The 19,278-nt window shown below is 43.1% G+C and overlaps 1 protein-coding gene across 6 annotated transcripts in view; it reads left to right on the forward strand.

Annotated features, from left to right (window-relative positions):
- LOC117982537 (collagen alpha-2(IV) chain-like) overlaps window positions 1-19,002 on the forward strand; it is a 60,904-nt gene extending 41,902 nt beyond the window's left edge. For 3 of the 6 annotated variants that reach the window (XM_069498874.1, XM_069498875.1, XM_069498876.1), the window contains 9 exons: window positions 232-357; window positions 867-950; window positions 1,715-1,840; window positions 2,420-2,503; window positions 8,134-8,241; window positions 10,135-10,914; window positions 11,632-13,023; window positions 13,744-15,561; window positions 17,900-19,002. In XM_069498874.1, the coding sequence (XP_069354975.1) occupies window positions 232-357; window positions 867-950; window positions 1,715-1,840; window positions 2,420-2,503; window positions 8,134-8,241; window positions 10,135-10,914; window positions 11,632-13,023; window positions 13,744-15,561; window positions 17,900-18,639 (5,258 nt within the window). In that variant the 3' untranslated portion in view covers window positions 18,640-19,002. The remainder of the gene's footprint in view (window positions 1-231; window positions 358-866; window positions 951-1,714; window positions 1,841-2,419; window positions 2,504-8,133; window positions 8,242-10,134; window positions 10,915-11,631; window positions 13,024-13,743; window positions 15,562-17,899) is intronic. The other 3 variants (XM_069498877.1, XM_069498878.1, XM_069498879.1) reach the window with 1 other exon arrangement.
- Window positions 19,003-19,278: the final 276 nt, after the last annotated feature.

Consider the following 19,278-nt stretch of genomic DNA (forward strand, 5'->3'; position numbering starts at 1 on the left):
TAGATAAACTTTTACAAGTACTTTCAAATAGTCGGATGCATGTCCCACTGGTTCGGAATGCCACACAAATCAATAAACTGACAAACCAACAAATAAACACTTTCGTATTTATAATATGGCTAGTGACAACGATTTTATTCTACTATGAAATGAAATACTAAGACAGATTGATACGTCTAATAGAAATTTTATAGTCAGATTGTTTTAAATAGCATATCAAATTAATTGTAGGCGGTTATCCTGGCACGTCTGGAACTCCTGGCACTCCCGGAACTCCTGGTAGTCCTGGCCGCCCTGGTGGCCCTGGTGGCCCCGGTGGACCAGGAGGCCCTCCCGGCAGTTACTACCCTGGACAAGGTTTGTATATTGTGGACATTGTACTTACGGTGTGTTATTAGAAAGCGGTCACTGAGACAAAAAGTTAAACTAATAGAGATTCAGGAATTTGATCTATGGAAAGTATAAACTGCATTAAATATTCCAAAAATTGAATACTAACCTACACAAATTAACAATAAGGTATTGAACCTGAACTATATTTTCATTACAAAAATAACGTTCACTTGAAAATTATTTATTCAGTCTACGTTTGCAATACATCCGACTACGATCGTCTTAATAAACGCTGAAATAGTATTGCAAAATTGAGTTTCTGTTGCTTGGTATATCTTAATAATACACTATAAGTATTTACATTAACAGCTATGAACTCAGCATTTTTTTTCTCTTTGATTTGACATCGCACTCGATACAATAGCAAAAAAATTAAAGTTGCCCACTTTTTTGGATGTAACATCCGTCAGATCGATTTTATATATCGAGTACATTTAACTTTTACAATTTAATTATTTTAACTGTCGTTTCAGGAAGCGGACCCAGTGGTCCCGGTGGACCGAATGGACCATATGGACCAGGTGGTCCCAACGGACCTAGCGGACCCGGTGGTTCAGGTACTTGTAATGGTCAATCAATTAAAACTATAATTTAATTAGTTAGTTTTTATTTTAACTACTTGATGCCCACGACTTCGTCCACGTGGGTTTAGGTTTTAAAAATTCCGTATGATTTTTTGGGGTGAAAAGTATAGCCTATGTTACTCTCCAGGTGATTTTTAACTATGTAAAATCATGCAAAAAAAATAGAAAGAAAGAAAGAAAGAAAGAAGAAAGAAAAACGTTTATTTTTTAAGGCTGTACCACACATTACCATTATTAGGTTAGGTTATCCCGGCGCCTCTTATACTTGAGTAGTAAAGTCAAAAGACCTCAAGTAGAAGAAGCGCCGGAATAAACCATGTCATGTGTGGCACAACCCGAAAAAAAAGGTCCCTACTCAGCATAAATGCCATATGTCTTGCACAAGTACAAAAACATACAGCGCTGGTTTTCAGTAGGAACCCCGAAAATCACTTCAATTCGTTTTTCCGTTGAGACTAGATAGCCTTAAGGACAAATAAATAAATAAAATAAAAATCTTTTTTATTTAGATAAACTTTTACAAGTACTTTCGAATAGTCGGATGCATGTCCCACTGGTTCGGAATGCCACACAAATCAATAAACTGACAAACCAACAAATAAACACTTTCGTATTTATAATATGGGTAGTGACAACGATTTTATTCTACTATGAAATGAAATACTAAGACAGATTGATACGTCTAATAGAAATTTTATAGTCAGATTGTTTTAAATAGCATATTAAATTAATTGTAGGCGGTTATCCTGGCACGTCTGGAACTCCTGGCACTCCCGGAACTCCTGGTAGTCCTGGCCGCCCTGGTGGACCTGGTGGCCCCGGTGGCCCAGGAGGCCCTCCCGGTAGTTACTACCCTGGACAAGGTTTGTACATTATGGACATTATACGGTGTGTTATTTGGGAACGGTCACTGGGACAAAAAGTTAAACTATGTATTAGATATTCAGGAATTTGATATATGGAAAGTATAATACATTAAAGATTTCAAAAATCTGATGCTTACTTACCTACACAAATTAACAATTAAGTTAAATTGAGCCTCAATAGCTCAACCGGTAAAGGAGTGGACTGAAAACCGAAAGGTCGACGGTTCAAACCCCGCCCGTTGCACTATTGTCGTACCTACTCCTAGCACAAGCCTGACGCTTAGTTGGAGAGGAGAGGGGAATATTAGTCATTTAACATGGCTAATATACTTTTTTTTTTTAAAGTACCTATTGAACCCGAACTATTTCATTTAAAAAAAAATATGTTCACTTAAAAAATACTAATTTCATCAAGAGTTTTAATGGTAGGTGACGGCGCTTTATTTGTGCTTGATGTAAGTATGAAATATTTATGTCTCATCATCTTCAACGCATCGCTGGCTTACTACCGCCGATATTTTTTCGTAATATCGTGTATTTGCAACTTTTATAATATTATTTTTACTGTCACTTCAGGAAGCGGACCCAGTGGACCCGGTGGATCAAATGGACCATATGGACCAGGTGGTCCCAACGGACCTAGCGGACCCGGTGGTTCAGGTATTTATAATGTTCAGTCAATTAAAATATAATTTAATTAGTTAGTTTAATTTTAACTAGCTAATGCCCAAGACTTCGTCTGCGTGGATTTAGGTTTTAAAAATCCTGTGTGTTTTTCGGGATGAACAGTAGCCTCCATGTCTGTAACTATGTATAACCAAGCAAAAAATCACATCAATCTGTTGTTCCGTTACGACGTGATTGAAGGCCGTATCAATAAACTAACAAACAAACACTTTCTCGTATTTCTAATATGGGTAGTGCCAACGATTTTACAGTGTCCAGCTGTACTCTATCTACTAACCATTAATTTCAAGTTTGTTTGTACCTTAGGCATAAGATGAATAAACTTGAAGAAAGAAAGAAAGAAAAACGTTTATTTTTTAAGGCTGTACCACACATTACCAGCTAGACCTGGTTAGGTTATCCCGGCGCCTCTAATACTGCCCGCACACAACCCGGGCACAACCCGAAAAAAAAGGTCACTACTCAGCATAAATGCCATATGTCTTTCACAAGTACAAAACATACAGCGCTGGTTTTCAGTAGGAACCCTGATTCGGGTGGCGCCACGGAATTATTTTAATTGTACTTATCTATTCTATATGTTAATAATACATACAAATTCACACATATTATACTTACTTATATATATAATTGGACGCATCTATGTACATGTATACGGTATACCTATGATGTAGCCTAAATCTTGTTACAAAAAGGAGTACTCCGCCACATGATCCTGAAATTCTACCTGTTTATCCCAAAGGAATTTTTTCAATTTAGTTTTGAAGGAAAATTTACTTTTTAAATTCCTTATTGGAGGGGGGATATTATTCCAACATTTAGTGGCGGAGTACGTAAATGAACCTCTAAATGCGGCAGTGCGATGGAATGGAATACGAAGTTGATGGCGACAGCTTCGAAAACGGTCAGATTCACCATCGCCTACCCAATGAAGTTTATCGGCTAGGTACGTGGGCTTACTCAGTTTAACCACACCAAAAAGTAAACCAGCAAGATGTAACTTCCTCCTTGATCTCATCTTCAACAACTTATCGAGGGTATTCTGGGAGAACCGGATAAGTAGCGATACTGTTATATTGAGAAAAAGGCATTTAAAGTTTTGGATGATCATAGGTCCACGACGAAGCACAATTACAGAAAATTTTCACTACTTGTACTTAGATACATTATTTAAGATTATTTTCATACATTAATTTATGCAAAAATTGACATTAAAAGTTTAGAAAAGGGGAAAATTGGCGTGAAGGTATTGCAGTTATCTTGTTTTACCTGAAATACGTAAATAAGCTGTAAATCTTTTAAACACACATTAATCTTTACATACTATACTAGGAACAGTTCACTGTCCCGTATTAAATAAGTTGATGTTAAAATAAATTGAAATAACATTCCAATTAAGGCGGTAAAATTTTTTTTTTCTCAATTATCTGTTTCTACCTGTATTTTTTTTGGGAATCACTGCATTAGAAAAGCAAATAGGCGATATTTATTTAAATTAATGTAAGCTTTCTTAAGTTTGAACAAATTGACCCTGCAGATAAAATAGCACTTAAAAGTATTATCAAGGAAAAACCAAAACTAAACTAAAAACTATTACGTAATTTCCTTAAATCGTAGTTAAGGAAATTACGTAAGTAATAGTTTCCTCGCAAGACATCTCATCCTCCTCATCCTCCTCTTCAGCCTCTTCAGAACCACTTACTGTCTTTAGATTTTTGTACCAAGGTTCCAACTCCTCTGGTATTATGTATATTTTTTTAAATTAAATTTAATAAATCTTTTTTTTTTTGCTTCGGATATAGGTTGGATACAGGTATACATTTTGTTTTACTCAGATGGAAATTCATCATGACCCTTTCTTTTTGTTCTTGTACGAGTAGCTCTAGTTTTTCCTTCTTTACCGGTAACGTCAAAGTAATTAAAAGTCTCACTCATATCATAATTGAAGTAAATTCTTTTGTCCCCCTTTACAAACTTCAGTCGTTTGATTTTAAGCCACTGCACTTTATTTCCTTTATTGTCCTTATCTTTGTTTTGAATAATCTTAGAAGCCAAATCTTTTAAATCATAAAACTCATGGTATTTAAACTATTTTGTTTTGTATGGCTCCTTTACTATCTTCTTCTGTTGAACAGTATGTATTTTCCTACGCCTTGCACGTTCGCATATTGAAATCCAGTATTGCATTGAATAAACTGATGTTTCCTTCTTTTATGATTCAATAGCACTGTGCATAGAATGTTTTTAGAATCCGGACATACATACATGGAGGCCGCTCCATGTATGTATGTCCGGATTCTAAAAAATTTTACTCCATAATCTGTAAATGATCAATATTCTGAACTGCCCACAAAAGAATTGCTGCCACATATTGATTCCTATTTTGACATGAACAAGTATCAGAAAAAAGGCTTATTTCAGTTACATTTGCTGGAATACATTTAGTTAAATAATGTAATTAAATTGTTCCAATTTCGCAGCTACCTTTTTTACCGTTCAGTTCGGACTATAGAAAACAGTATGCATTATTGGGCAGACTTGCCTCATGAACAGTGAGATTAAGCACGCACAGTTTTCGAGAATAATACAACAGAGCCACTTTGCAATGAGGGATCTAAAGTACAGCCTGCAGATCAAATGAAACCGAAAGAAACTCAGGATCTTTGTTAGCTCTTTCCTTGTCTTTTTCCTTTTGCGCATTACAAACATTTTTCCTCTGTCACATGTGACATGTCACAAGGACATCCTTTGGAATCTTTGTTGGCCGCTCTTTAGAGCGAGACTTGTAGAGCAAACCATCAGCTCTTCTTCTTTTTGCTACGTTTACTGCCCAACATTCAGGATTAGATTTTCTCCACCTTTTCATAGGTTTAACTTTTTTCCACATATTATTTAAAATTTCCTGTAATATTGAATTAGCAATTTCTGATGACTCTTTTTGTCTTTTATTTTCTTCCCGTAGTAATTCAATATTATTATTTTCTAACAAACCATCGATTCCGTCATTATTTGGCTGTAACCTTCTCTTAGTAAATCTTGAAGGTAGGTAGGTAAGTAGTAAATCTTTAAGTCACCATCGTGATTTATGTCTGGGTTGGGAAGGGGAGGAAAATAGGTAGGATCTTCGATATCAGATACATCGCCAAATAAGCTTTCCATATCTATTTCGATTTCGTCACTGATATTATATTCATTCTGTAGAACTCTTGATACTGGTTGACAACCTGAAAAAATACCAGGCTTTGTAAAACTAGACAATAGACATGTTTATTTAATCATCGTAAAAATATGCTTACAGTTGGTAAAGTAAGAGTAATCTCTCGGCTTGTCTTTCATACCGATACATGACAATAGGTATGCATGACTATTGAGGAGACCTATTCCCAGCAGTGCTGATATTATGAATATCTATAAATTATCATAATAAAAGTATGTAGGTACTTATGCAGAAATACATACCTGATCGACGCCTGGAAAGTCCATCGTTGTTCGTTTGATGGATATCAGCTGCTACAACAGTATGATGGACATCAGCTGCTACTACTGTATCACTTTCAGAAGAAGAATGTTGCCCTAGAAACATAAACCAAGCATTTACTTAGCGCCTAAACAACATTACAATCTTTTATTGAATAAAACAAAATTATTACCTCAAAATTAAATTTACTTAAATAAAATAAAAGTTACCTAGTGTTGCATTGTCATTGATTATCAACGATACAATCTTCTTTCCTCTGGAAACCATTTTACACTGATTCACATAATAAACACAGTAATTACTCGAATTAAGATCTCGATGAAGTAAACACGTACGCACGTGACGACTGTTAAACTCACACTAATATACAAAAACGTTAGCAAGCAAAACAGTCTAAGTAAGCCTTACCTCTATAGAAGAGGATCACATTGCATTTCTTGTAGCATGTAAAACAAAACAAACTCGCTTATTCTGTTCTGCCTGTCAATAAAACGAAGAACTCAGTTCGTTTTACCAATGAGAAACAAATAAGTACCAATATTTTGTTTTACCTGTTAATATAAAATACCATTATCTACAAGTGTTTTTGTGGGTGAAGAAAGTAAATTGTTTTATTCCGTTCTCACTGTAATAACCATTTAATTTTGTTTTTTAAGAGTCCATATCGGTTTTTGCTTTTAAATTTATTCCAAAAATATGCTAGATATTTTGTTTACCCAGAAGAAAAAACGGTTGTGAAAGCTTCGGCAGTTATATGGTTTTGCCAGATAAAAAATGCAACGAAAACTAAGTATCCTATGTTTCTAACTAATTTTTTTAAATTTTTGCACTTATTTGGTTCTGCCAGAATACCCTCGTTATGATTGTTCAGAAAAGGGGTAATATGACTGCGCGGAGGAACCTCAAAGCTGAAACGTGCACATGCGTTCTGCACACGTTGAACGAGACGTTTTGTTCTGCATAACAACCGTGGCCCATATATAGTGTCTGCATAGTTCAGTTTTGAAAGCACCAGAGCCTCTACCAACTGGATACGCAGTTCTTGAGAAAGATAGTTACGAACTTTGTAAAGTATCTTTAGTCGATAGAAGCAATTGCGAACTTTCTCGGCTATATGATTTTCAAATCTCAGGTCTGAGTCCATAAGCAGGCCCAAATTACGCGCCTGAAAAACTCTCTCCAAAGCTTCGCCTCTTATATTTATATTAGCACTACTGACGTCGATTTTATCTCGCTGTTTCTTAGTTCCAAACAATATATACTTAGACTTTACGGGATTAAGGACAAGTGAGTTAGAATCTGACCATTCCGCAATGCGATTAAGGTCATCGTTGATTAGATTTACTGCAGTTTGGAACTCCTCTGGTTTAAATGCATAATATAGCTGCAAGTCATCTGCATATATGTGATATTTACAACTTTTAATTTGCTGGATGATATCAGCACTGTATAGAATGAAAAGAAGCGGACCTAACACAGAACCATGCGGAACACCCCTAGGAACAGGGGCGATCGCTGAACTGCACTTTCTGCCATCCTCATGTACTATCTCTACGAATTGTGTCCGGTTAGAAAGGTAGCTATCGAACCATTTGACAGCATCAATACGAAATCCGTAATAAGATAGTTTAGATAACAATAGTGCAATATTGATGCTGTCAAAAGCCCGAGAAAAATCGAGTACCAGCAATGTACACATTCCAGAATCCTGCGCTGTTAGAATGTTATCCGTAACATCCAAAAGTGCTGTCACGGTACCACGACCTGCCCTAAATCCGGACTGATATTCAGGCAATATCTGATTTTTTTCAAGATAGGCTGACACTTGTGAATATACTGTTTTTTCTAATATTTTAGAAAAACACGACAAAATGGTAATTGGCCTAAGATCCTTTGGCGAGACAGGATCGGGAATTTTAGGAAGAGGACGGACTAAAGCAACCTTCCATACACTTGGGAAAACAGATGTTACTATTGAAGTGTTGATGATTCCTTTTACAGTAAACTAGTTTCTTTCTTTCTTTCTTTCTTTCTTAATCTACTATGAAATACTAAGACAGGTTGATACTTCCATAAGATATTTTATAGTCAGATTGTTTTAAATAGCTTATTAAATGAATTGCAGGCGGTTATCCTGGCACACCTGGAACTCCTGGCGGCCCTGGTGGACCCGGTGGCCCTGGTGGCCCCGGTGGACCAGGAGGCCCTCCCGGCAGTTACTACCCTGGACAAGGTTTGTATATTGTGGACATTGTACTTACGGTGTGTTATTAGAAAGCGGTCACTGAGACAAAAAGTTAAACTAATAGAGATTCAGGAATTTGATCTATGGAAAGTATAAACTGCATTAAATATTCCAAAAATTGAATACTAACCTACACAAATTAACAATAAGGTATTGAACCTGAACTATATTTTCATTACAAAAATAACGTTCACTTGAAAATTATTTATTCAGTCTACGTTTGCAATACATCCGACTACGATCGTCTTAATAAACGCTGAAATAGTATAGCAAAATTGAGTTTCTGTCGCTTGGTATATCTTAATAATACACTATAAGTATTTACATTAACAGCTATGAACTCAGCATTTTTTTTCTCTTTGATTTGACATCGCACTCGATACAATAGCAAAAAAATTAAAGTTGCCCATTTTTTTGGATGTAACATCCGTCAGATCGATTTTATTCGTATAAAATGTAGCCTATGTCACCTGGACCATAACAACGAATCAATTCTAGGTCCAGTAGTTTAGTAACTTTTCGGAGTTATGTGCGTTTTTAGGGTTCCGTACCTCAAAAAGAAAAACGGAAAAACTGTCTGTCTTTCTGTCGGTCGGTCTGTCAAGAAACCTACAGGGTACTTCCCGTTGACCTAGAATCATGAAATTTAGCAGGTAGGTAGATCTTATAGCTGACATTTGGGGAAAAATCTGAAAACCGTGAATTTATGGTTAGATCACTCAAAAAAAAATTAAATTGTGGTCATGAACTAATAATTAGTATTTTCAATTTTCTAAGTAAGATAACTATATCAAGTGGGGTATCATATTATGAAAGGTCTTCACTTGTGCATTCTAAAACAGATTTTTATTTATTTTTATGTATCATAGTTTTTGAATTATCCTGCAAAATGTCGAAAAAATACGACTGTGGTACGGAACCCTCATTGCGCGAGCCTGACTCGCACTTGGCCGGTTTTTTAAGTAATTAAAATATAACTTGCTTTAACGGTGAAGGAAAACATCGTGAGGAAACCTGAGAGTGCTCCATAATGTTCTCAAAGGTGTGAAGTCTGCCAATCCGCATTTGACCAGCGTGGTAGACTATGGCCAAAACTCCTTCACACTCTGAGAGGAGACCCGTGCTCTGTAGTGAGCCGGCGATGGGTTGATCACGATGATGATATAGGTAAATTAAAAAAAAAAAAAATCTTTATTTTTCACACATAATTTCACAAACAATAACAGATGGGAACGATGATCCTGCAGAAGTATGCACTGTGTTGCAGTGATCATCGCCTTCCTCATACAATAGGACAATATGAGTACGTGCGTGTGTGTGTGTGTGTGTGTGTGTGTGTGTGTGTGTGTGTGTGTGGAAATGTTTTATTATGTGAATTAGATTTAATCACAATGCCAAGACTTTACAAGTTGTTCTGATTGATCGTAAGAAAGAGTTAAAAGCCATTTAGTACTATCTTTTTAACTCTCGCCGCAGTTAGGGGATATATGTGTAGGATTTTATTGATATGGTTATACAATGCACACCATGTAAGATCTCCGTTGTAAGTTACCCACAATAGGGTTGTAAGAAAGTTCAGAGTGTTTGCGTAGAATTGTTTGTAATATAAATAATTTTCGGACTGTGAGCAACTGACAGCTCGAGTACAATTCAACAGTAGGGAACAAAATGGGTTTTTTAAGCATTACTCTTAGAACTGCCCCTTGGGCTCTTTCAGCCCTTAGCATAAGCGTTTTAGGATATCCACCCCAAACGGTTATGCAATAAGATAAGACTGACTCGTTACTTAAAACGTTACTTTCTGAACCATGCGTATCGTGAACATTCATTAGTATTTCCATTAGGTTATTATGCAAAAATAAATTTTTTTTGGTGATCCAGGCCAGCCAGGACAACCCGGCTACCCAGGTGGAGCAGGACAACCTGGACAGCCAGGACAACCAGGCTACCCAGGTGGACAAGGACAACCTGGACAGCCAGGACAACCTGGCTACCCAGGAGGACCAGGACAGCCAGGACAACCTGGAAAGCCAGGCGCACCAACACAGCCAGGACAGTCCGGACACCCAAGTGGACCAGGACAGCCAGTACAACCCGGCTACCCAGGCGGACCAGGACAGACAGGACAACCAGGTGGCCCAGGACAGCCAGGACAACCAGGACAGCCCGGAAACCCAAGTGGACCAGGACATCCAGTACAACCCGGCTACCCTGGCGGACCAGGACATCCAGGACAACCAGGCTATCCAGGTGAACCAGGACAGCCAGGACAACCTGGACAACCAGGTGGACCAGGACAGCCTGGACAGCCAGGTGGACCAGCACTGCCAGGTCAACCCAGCTACCCAGGCGGACCACCACAGCCAGGACAGCCCGGACACCCAAGTGGACCAGGACAGCCACAACAACCCGGCTACCCTGGCGGACCAGGACATCCAGGACAACCAGGCTATCCAGGTGAACCAGGACAGCCAGGACAACCTGGACAACCAGGTGGGCCAGGACAGCCTGGACAGCCAGGTGGACCAGCACTGCCAGGTCAACCCAGCTACCCAGGCGGACCACCACAGCCAGGACAGCCCGGACACCCAAGTGGACCAGGACAGCCACAACAACCCGGCTATCCAGGTGGGCCAGGACAGCCAGGACAACCAGGACAGCCTGGACAGCCAGGAGGACCAACACTGCCAGGACAACCCGGACACCCAAGTGGACCAGGACAGCCACAACCCGGCTATCCAGGTGGGCCAGGAAACCCAGGACAACCTGGACAACCAGGTGGACCAGGACAGCCTGGACAGCCAGGTGGACCAACACCGCCAGGACAACCCGGCTACCCAGGTGGACCAACACAGCCAGGACAACCCGGCCACCCAGGTGGACCAGGACAGCCTGGACAACCAGGCTACCCAGGTGGACCAGGACAGCCAGGACAACCTGGACAACCAGGTGGACCAGGCCAGCCAGGACAACCTAGCTACCCAGGTAGACCAGGACATCCAGGACAACCAGGCTATCCAGGTGAACCAGGACAGCCAGGACAACCTGGACAACCAGGTGGACCAGGACAACCTGGACAGCCAGGTGGACCAGCACTGCCAGGAAAACCCGGCTACCCAGGCGGACCAACACAGCCAGGACAGCCCGGCTACCCAGGTGGACCTGGAAAGCCAGGACAACCTGGACAACCAGGCTATCCAGGTGGGCCAGGACACCCAGGACAACCTGGACAACCAGGTGGACCAGGACAGCCAGGACAACCTGGACAACCAGGTGGACCAGGACAGCCCGGCTACCCAAGTGGACCAGGACATCCAGGACAACCAGGCTATCCAGGTGAACCAGGACAGCCAGGACAACCTGGACAACCAGGTGGACCAGGACAGCCTGGACAGCCAGGTGGACCAGGGCAGCCTGGACAGCCAGGTGGACCAACACTGCCAGGAAAACCCGGCTATCCAGGCGGACCAACACAGCCAGGACAGCCCGGACACCCAAGTGGACCAGGACATCCAGGACAACCAGGCTATCCAGGTGGGCCAGGACAGCCAGGACAACCAGGACAGCCTGGACAGCCAGGAGGACCAACACTGCCAGGACAACCCGGACACCCAAGTGGACCAGGACAGCCACAACCCGGCTATCCAGGTGGGCCAGGAAACCCAGGACAACCTGGACAACCAGGTGGACCAGGACAGCCTGGACAGCCAGGTGGACCAACACCGCCAGGACAACCCGGCTACCCAGGTGGACCAACACAGCCAGGACAACCCGGCCACCCAGGTGGACCAGGACAGCCTGGACAACCAGGCTACCCAGGTGGACCAGGACAGCCAGGACAACCTGGACAACCAGGTGGACCAGGACAGCCAGGACAACCTAGCTACCCAGGTGGACCAGGACATCCAGGACAACCAGGCTATCCAGGTGAACCAGGACAGCCAGGACAACCTGGACAACCAGGTGGACCAGGACAACCTGGACAGCCAGGTGGACCAGCACTGCCAGGAAAACCCGGCTACCCAGGCGGACCAACACAGCCAGGACAGCCCGGCTACCCAGGTGGACCTGGAAAGCCAGGACAACCTGGACAACCAGGCTATCCAGGTGGGCCAGGACAGCCAGGACAACCTGGACAACCAGGTGGACCAGGACAGCCAGGACAACCTGGACAACCAGGTGGACCAGGACAGCCCGGCTACCCAAGTGGACCAGGACATCCAGGACAACCAGGCTATCCAGGTGAACCAGGACAGCCAGGACAACCTGGACAACCAGGTGGACCAGGACAGCCTGGACAGCCAGGTGGACCAGCACTGCCAGGTCAACCCAGCTACCCAGGCGGACCACCACAGCCAGGACAGCCCGGACACCCAAGTGGACCAGGACAGCCACAACAACCCGGCTATCCAGGTGGGCCAGGACAACCTGGACAGCCAGGACAACCAGGACAACCAGGTGGACCAGGGCAGCCTGGACAGCCAGGTGGACCAACACTGCCAGGAAAACCCGGCTACCCAGGCGGACCAACACAGCCAGGACAGCCCGGACACCCAAGTGGACCAGGATATCCAGGACAACCAGGCTATCCAGGTGGGCCAGGACAGCCAGGACAACCAGGACAGCCTGGACAGCCAGGAGGACCAACACTGCCAGGACAACCCGGACACCCAAGTGGACCAGGACAGCCACAACCCGGCTATCCAGGTGGGCCAGGACAGCCAGGAAAACCTGGACTACCAGGTGGACCAGGACAGCCTGGACAGCCAGGTGAACCAACACTGCCAGGACTACCTGGCTACCCAGGTGGACCAACACAGCCAGGACAACCCGGCCACCCAGGTGGACCAGGACAGCCTGGACAACCAGGCTACCCAGGTGGACCAGGACAGCCAGGACAACCTGGACAACCAGGTGGACCAGGACAGCCAGGACAACCTAGCTACCCAGGTGGACCAGGACATCCAGGACAACCAGGCTATCCAGGTGAACCAGGACAGCCAGGACAACCTGGACAACCAGGTGGACCAGGACAACCTGGACAGCCAGGTGGACCAGCACTGCCAGGAAAACCCGGCTACCCAGGCGGACCAACACAGCCAGGACAGCCCGGCTACCCAGGTGGACCTGGAAAGCCAGGACAACCTGGACAACCAGGCTATCCAGGTGGGCCAGGACAGCCAGGACAACCTGGACAACCAGGTGGACCAGGACAGTCCGGACACCCAAGTGGACCAGGACATCCACAACAACCCGGCTATCCAGTTGGACCAGGACATCCAGGACAACCAGGCTATCCAGGTGGGCCAGGACAGCCAGGACAACCTGGACAACCAGGTGGACCAGGACAGCCAAGTGGACCAGGACAGCCACAACAACCCAGCTTTCCAGGTGGGCCAGGACAGCCAGGACAACCTGGACAACCAGGTGGACCAGGACAGCCCGGACAGCCAGGTGGACCAACACTGCCAGGACAACCCAGCTACCCAGGTGGAACAACACAGCCAGGACAACCTGGACACCCAAGTGGACAACCTGGACACCCAAGTGGACAACCTGGTGGACCAGGACAGCCTGGACACCCAGGTGGACCAACGCAGCCCGGCTACCCAGGTGGACCAACACAGCCAGGAAAACCTGGCTACCCAGGTGGACCAGGGCAGCCTGGACAACCAGGCTACCCAGGTGGACCAGGACAGCCAGGTCAACCCGGCTACCCGGGACAGCCAGGAAAACCTGGACAGCCAGGACAACCAGGGTACCCAGGTGGACCAGGACAACCAGGTCAACCCGGCTACCCAGGACAGCCAGGAAAACCAAGTGGACCAGGACAACCAGGTGGACCAGGACAGCCCGGCTACCCTGGTGGACCAACACAGCCAATTCAACCTGGCTATCCAGGTGAACCAGGACAGCCAGGACAGCCCGGCTACCCAGGACAGCCAGGAAAACCTGGACAGCCAGGACAACCAGGCTACCCAAGTGGACCAGGACATCCAGGACAACCTGGACAACCAGGTGGACCAGGACAGCCTGGACAGCCAGGTGGACCAGGACATCCAGGTGGACCAGGACAGCCCGGCTACCCTGGTGGACCAACACAGCCAATTCAACCTGGCTATCCAGGTGGACCAGGACAGCCAGGACAGCCCGGCTACCCAGGACAGCCAGGAAAACCCGGACAGCCAGGACAACCGGGCTACCCAGGTGGACCAGGACAGCCTGGACAACCCGGCTACCCAGGTGGACCAGGACAGCCAGGTCAACCCGGCTACCCAGGACAGCCAGGACAACCAGGCTACCCAGGTGGATCAGGGCAGCCTGGACAACCCGGCTACCCAGGTGGACCAGGACAGCCAGGTCAACCTGGCTACCCAGGACAGCCAGGAAAACCTGGACAGCCAGGACAACCAGGCTACCCAAGTGTACCAGGACAGCCAGGACAACCTGGACAACCAGGTGGACCAGGACAGCCAGGTCAACCCGGCTACCCAGGACAGCCAGGAAAACCCGGACAGCCAGGACAACCTGGACAACCAGGACAACCAGGCTACCCAAGTGGACCAGGACATCCTGGACAACCAGGTGGACCAGGACAGCCTGGACAGCCAGGTGGACCAGGACATCCAGTTGGACCAGGACAGCCCGGCTACCCTGGTGGACCAGGACAGCCAATTCAACCTGGCTATCCAGGTGGACCAGGACAGCCAGGACAGCCCGGCTACCCAGGACAGCCAGGAAAACCTGGACAGCCAGGACAACCAGGTTACCCAGGCGGACCAGGACAGCCTGGACAACCCGGCTACCCAGGTGGACCAGGACAGCCAGGTCAACCCGGCTACCCAGGACAGCCAGGAAAACCCGGACAGCCAGGACAACCAGGCTACCCAAGTGGACCAGGACACCCAGGACAACCTGGACAATCAGGTGAACCAGGACAGCCAGGTCAACCCGGCTACCCAGGTGGACCAGGACAGCCTGGACAACCCGGCTACCCAGGACAGCCAGGAAAACCTGGACAACCAGGACAACCAGGCTACCCAGGCGGACCAGGACAGCCTGGACAACCCGGCTACCCAGGTGGACCAGGACAGCCAGGTCAACCCGGCTACCCAGGACAGGCAGGTCAACCCGGCTACCCAGGACAGCCAGGAAAACCCGGACAGCCAGGACAACCAGGCTACCCAAGTGGACCAGTGGGACAGCCAGGACAACCGGGCTACCCAGGCGGACAAGGGCAACCCGGACAGCCAGGACAACCGGGAACGTCAGGTCAGCCAGGCCAACCAGAATATCCAGGACCTGACAGTATGTATTTTTTCAACAGACAATTTAAAAAATAAAAAAAAACCCGTCTTTGCTCTTCAGAATAATAATTGGGTATTTTCCTACTTTTGAATTCGATAAAAAATATTATTACTTTACTGTAAACTAGGCTAAAAATAATGACGTACGCGACGCTGAAAAAAATATTAAAATCCAACAACGATTTACAAAGTTACGGGCATTTTAATTTTGGAGTGGGAGGATCTTTCTCGCAAAACGATAATTCGATAACTTTTTTGCTATTTGATCGATTTGATTAGTGTTTTTTAGTTAACGTCATTATTTTTATCCTAGTCTAAATATTTAAAAAGAAAAGGTGACTGACTGACTGACTGACTGATCTATCAACGCACAACTCAAACTACTGGCCAGATCGGGTTGAAATTTGGCATGCAGATAGCTATTATGAAGTAGGCATCCGCTAAGAAAAGATTTTCGAAAATTCAACTCCTAAGGGGATGAAATAGGGGTTTGAAATTGGTGTAGTCCACGCGGACAAAATCGCGAGCATAAGCTAGTTTATAATAAAGTAATAAAAAAATTAGAGTCAAATACCCAATTGTAAATAAACCAGTGGTAAATTAAACTACCTACTTAAAACGATTCAAAAGGGGTTGAATTTAAAAATCCTTTCTTTGCAGATGTCTATGTCTTAATAGCTATCTGTATGCTAAATTTCAGCACGACCCGTCCCGGCGTCCAGTAGTTTGAGCTGTGCGTTGATAGATCAGTCAGTCAGTCAGTCACCTTTTCCTTCTGTATATTATTTAGATTTCATTCTATTCTATTCTATTCTATCCTATCCTATCGTATCGTATCCTATCCTATCATATCCTATCCTATTTCATCCTATCCTATTCTATTCTCTTTTAGTCCATTCCATTCTATTCTATTCTATTCCATTCCATTCCATTCCATTCCATTCTATTCCATTCTATTCTATTCTATTCTATTATATACTATTCTATTCTATATTTAACCGACTTAGATAAAGGAGGAGGTTCTCAATTCGACTGTATGTTTTTATTTTTATTTTTTTGAATGTTTGTTACGCGATTACTCTGTTATTTATGAACTGATTTTCATGATTTTTTTGTTTTGTAGGACATACTTCAGAGGTGGTCCCATTTTAATTTGGTAAAGATCTGATGAATATCTTCGGAGATGGAGAATGGAACTCCTCAATGGATAAGAGTAAATTGCTCGCGATCAGTGCAATAGCTTTGTAAACAGTAGGTTATTAACCAGGCATATCATATTTTAGTACAATGGGGCTACTACACTATAAAAATACACTAAAAATGTGAAATAAAAAAATTTCCAACCAAAACCAAAAGACTTCAATAACCACAAACACTAAAAAGTAAAAATAATTTAATTTATTACCCAATATATTATGTATACAAGAGTTCTTGTAGTTTTATAGTAATATTTTTGGAGTCGGTGCTAATGAGGTGCTAATCCTAATGTGGAGTCACAAAACAATATGAAGAGTAGATAGACGGTTCGTGCGGCTAATTGGCACCGGCTCCAAAAAATATTACTTTAAGAACTACAATAACTCTTAATAAATTAAATACATAATATATTGGGTAATAAATTAAATTATTTTTTACTTTTTATTAGTGTTTTATTCTATTCTATTCTATGCAATTCCTATAACCTATAACCTATTCTATTCTTAACAATTTATTGTATTACTAGCTGATGCTCCCGACTTCGTCCGCGTGGAATTAGGTTTCTAAAAATTCCGTGGGAACTCTTTGATTTTCCGGGATAAAAATAGCCAATTTCACTCTATCTATAACCATGCAAAAAATCACGTCAATCCGTTGCACCGTTGCGACGTGATTGAAGGACAAACCAACAAAAAACACACACTTTCGTCTTTATAATAAGGGTACTGATGTATGTCTAGTCTCTTGTAGACTAAAATCCATACTAATAGTAATTTATTACCTATAATCCATTGTCCTTATAAATGCGAAAGTGTCTGTCTGTTTGTCAGGTAGCTTTACGCGGTACAGCCGTATTACCGATTTTGACTAAATTTGGCACAGGAATGGCTTGCATCCCAGGGATGGACATAACCACATATTTTTTTGTCCCGGAAAATCAATTTTTAAAACACCTACTTAAATGCATGTGGACGAAAACGCTATTTAGTTTTTTTTAAATATAAACTGTAATTTTCGATATTGGCCCAGAAATCCTAGTGTGTTGTTTCTTTGAACTAGAATTTATATAATTAATTTAGTAGATAAAATAATATCCCGACCTTCAAGAACAATGTTATAACTGGAAACTTTTCTTGTTACAGGTCAGCCTGCAGGCACTGGAGTACAACCGCCCGTATATCCTCCTGCAGGCCAAATGCCACCGTTCCCGATTTATGTCATACCATACCCGCTGCCAATCGTACCAAGCCCCGGGTCATGTCCGTGCTACCTCCTAAACCCAGGCAGTAATGGTACAACTGTGTCGCAACCACCAATGAATCAAAATATTTACAACCCAGGCTACGCGCCTTACGGCATACTTGGATTCCTTCCGGTTGTGTTTGTACCCTATTGTCCAGGGAAGAGCACCGATATGCAAACGGCTCAACAAAACTTCCCTAACGCTGTACCAGTGCCATACAACTGCGCTCAATGCCAGGCTAACCAAAATGCGTTCCGATTTTTCGGAAGACTCAATGGTGCACGTAGTGTGAATCTGGACGATTTGAAGGAAATTAAATCATTGCCAGAACTCGAAAATCTCCTGAAAAATGAAATTAAAGCTCCAAGAAGAAGCTTAAAAAGGATAGCAGTGCATGCCAGAGTACTTGACCACGTAACTAATGAAAAGAAAGTAAATAACGTAACTAACGAAAAGAATTTAAACGACGTAACTAATGAAAAAAATGTAAAGAATGTGATTAATGAAAAGAATGTAAAGGACGTAACGAACGAAACGAATGTAAAGGACGTAACTAACGAAAAGAATGTAAAGAACGTAACTAACGAAAAGAATGTAAAGGACGTAACTAACGAAAATAATGCAAGGAAATCGGGTTAAAACTTGAGTTACGAATAGTGTTTACGTACTTATTGTGATGAATAGTGAAATTTGTTTTGTAGTTTTGAGACCGTCCGACAGAATCTTGGACGATTTCAAAATGTACACGTAGTTGATAATAATATTTATATTTAACAAAATAAAAAATATCAGTAGGTATACGTACTAGATAGATAGATAATGTAATTTTTCGAATTATTTGTTAATATGACCCAGTATGTAATATTTACATTTTGTACCTTCTCAGCTCTAAATACTTATGTACCTACCTACATATTTTAAAATATTTTTGTAATTTGATATTTTTTGCCTATGATGTAAAAAAATATTTTCTAATAAATAGCTTTAAGAGTCATTAAATACCTAAATAATTTTATAAGTACAATCTTTTATTTCTAGCACCTCTTTATAACTCACCTGGTTACGACGACAAAATCTGTCAAGTACATACCTACCTACCTGGATATTACCTATGTTTTGTATACGTATATAAAATGTACCATCCACTATTGCATTTTTAAAGATTACTATACGAACGACCGTGACTTAAATACGTCGTTACGGGTCACTGCGATGAAGTGCGAGTCCATTGTTTTCCACATAAGAGATTACAAAGCCCAGCGTAATAAATAGCAAATC

The sequence above is a fragment of the Maniola hyperantus genome, chromosome 5 (assembly GCF_902806685.2).
Source record: "Maniola hyperantus chromosome 5, iAphHyp1.2, whole genome shotgun sequence".
Classification (NCBI taxonomy): Eukaryota; Metazoa; Arthropoda; class Insecta; order Lepidoptera; family Nymphalidae; genus Maniola; species Maniola hyperantus.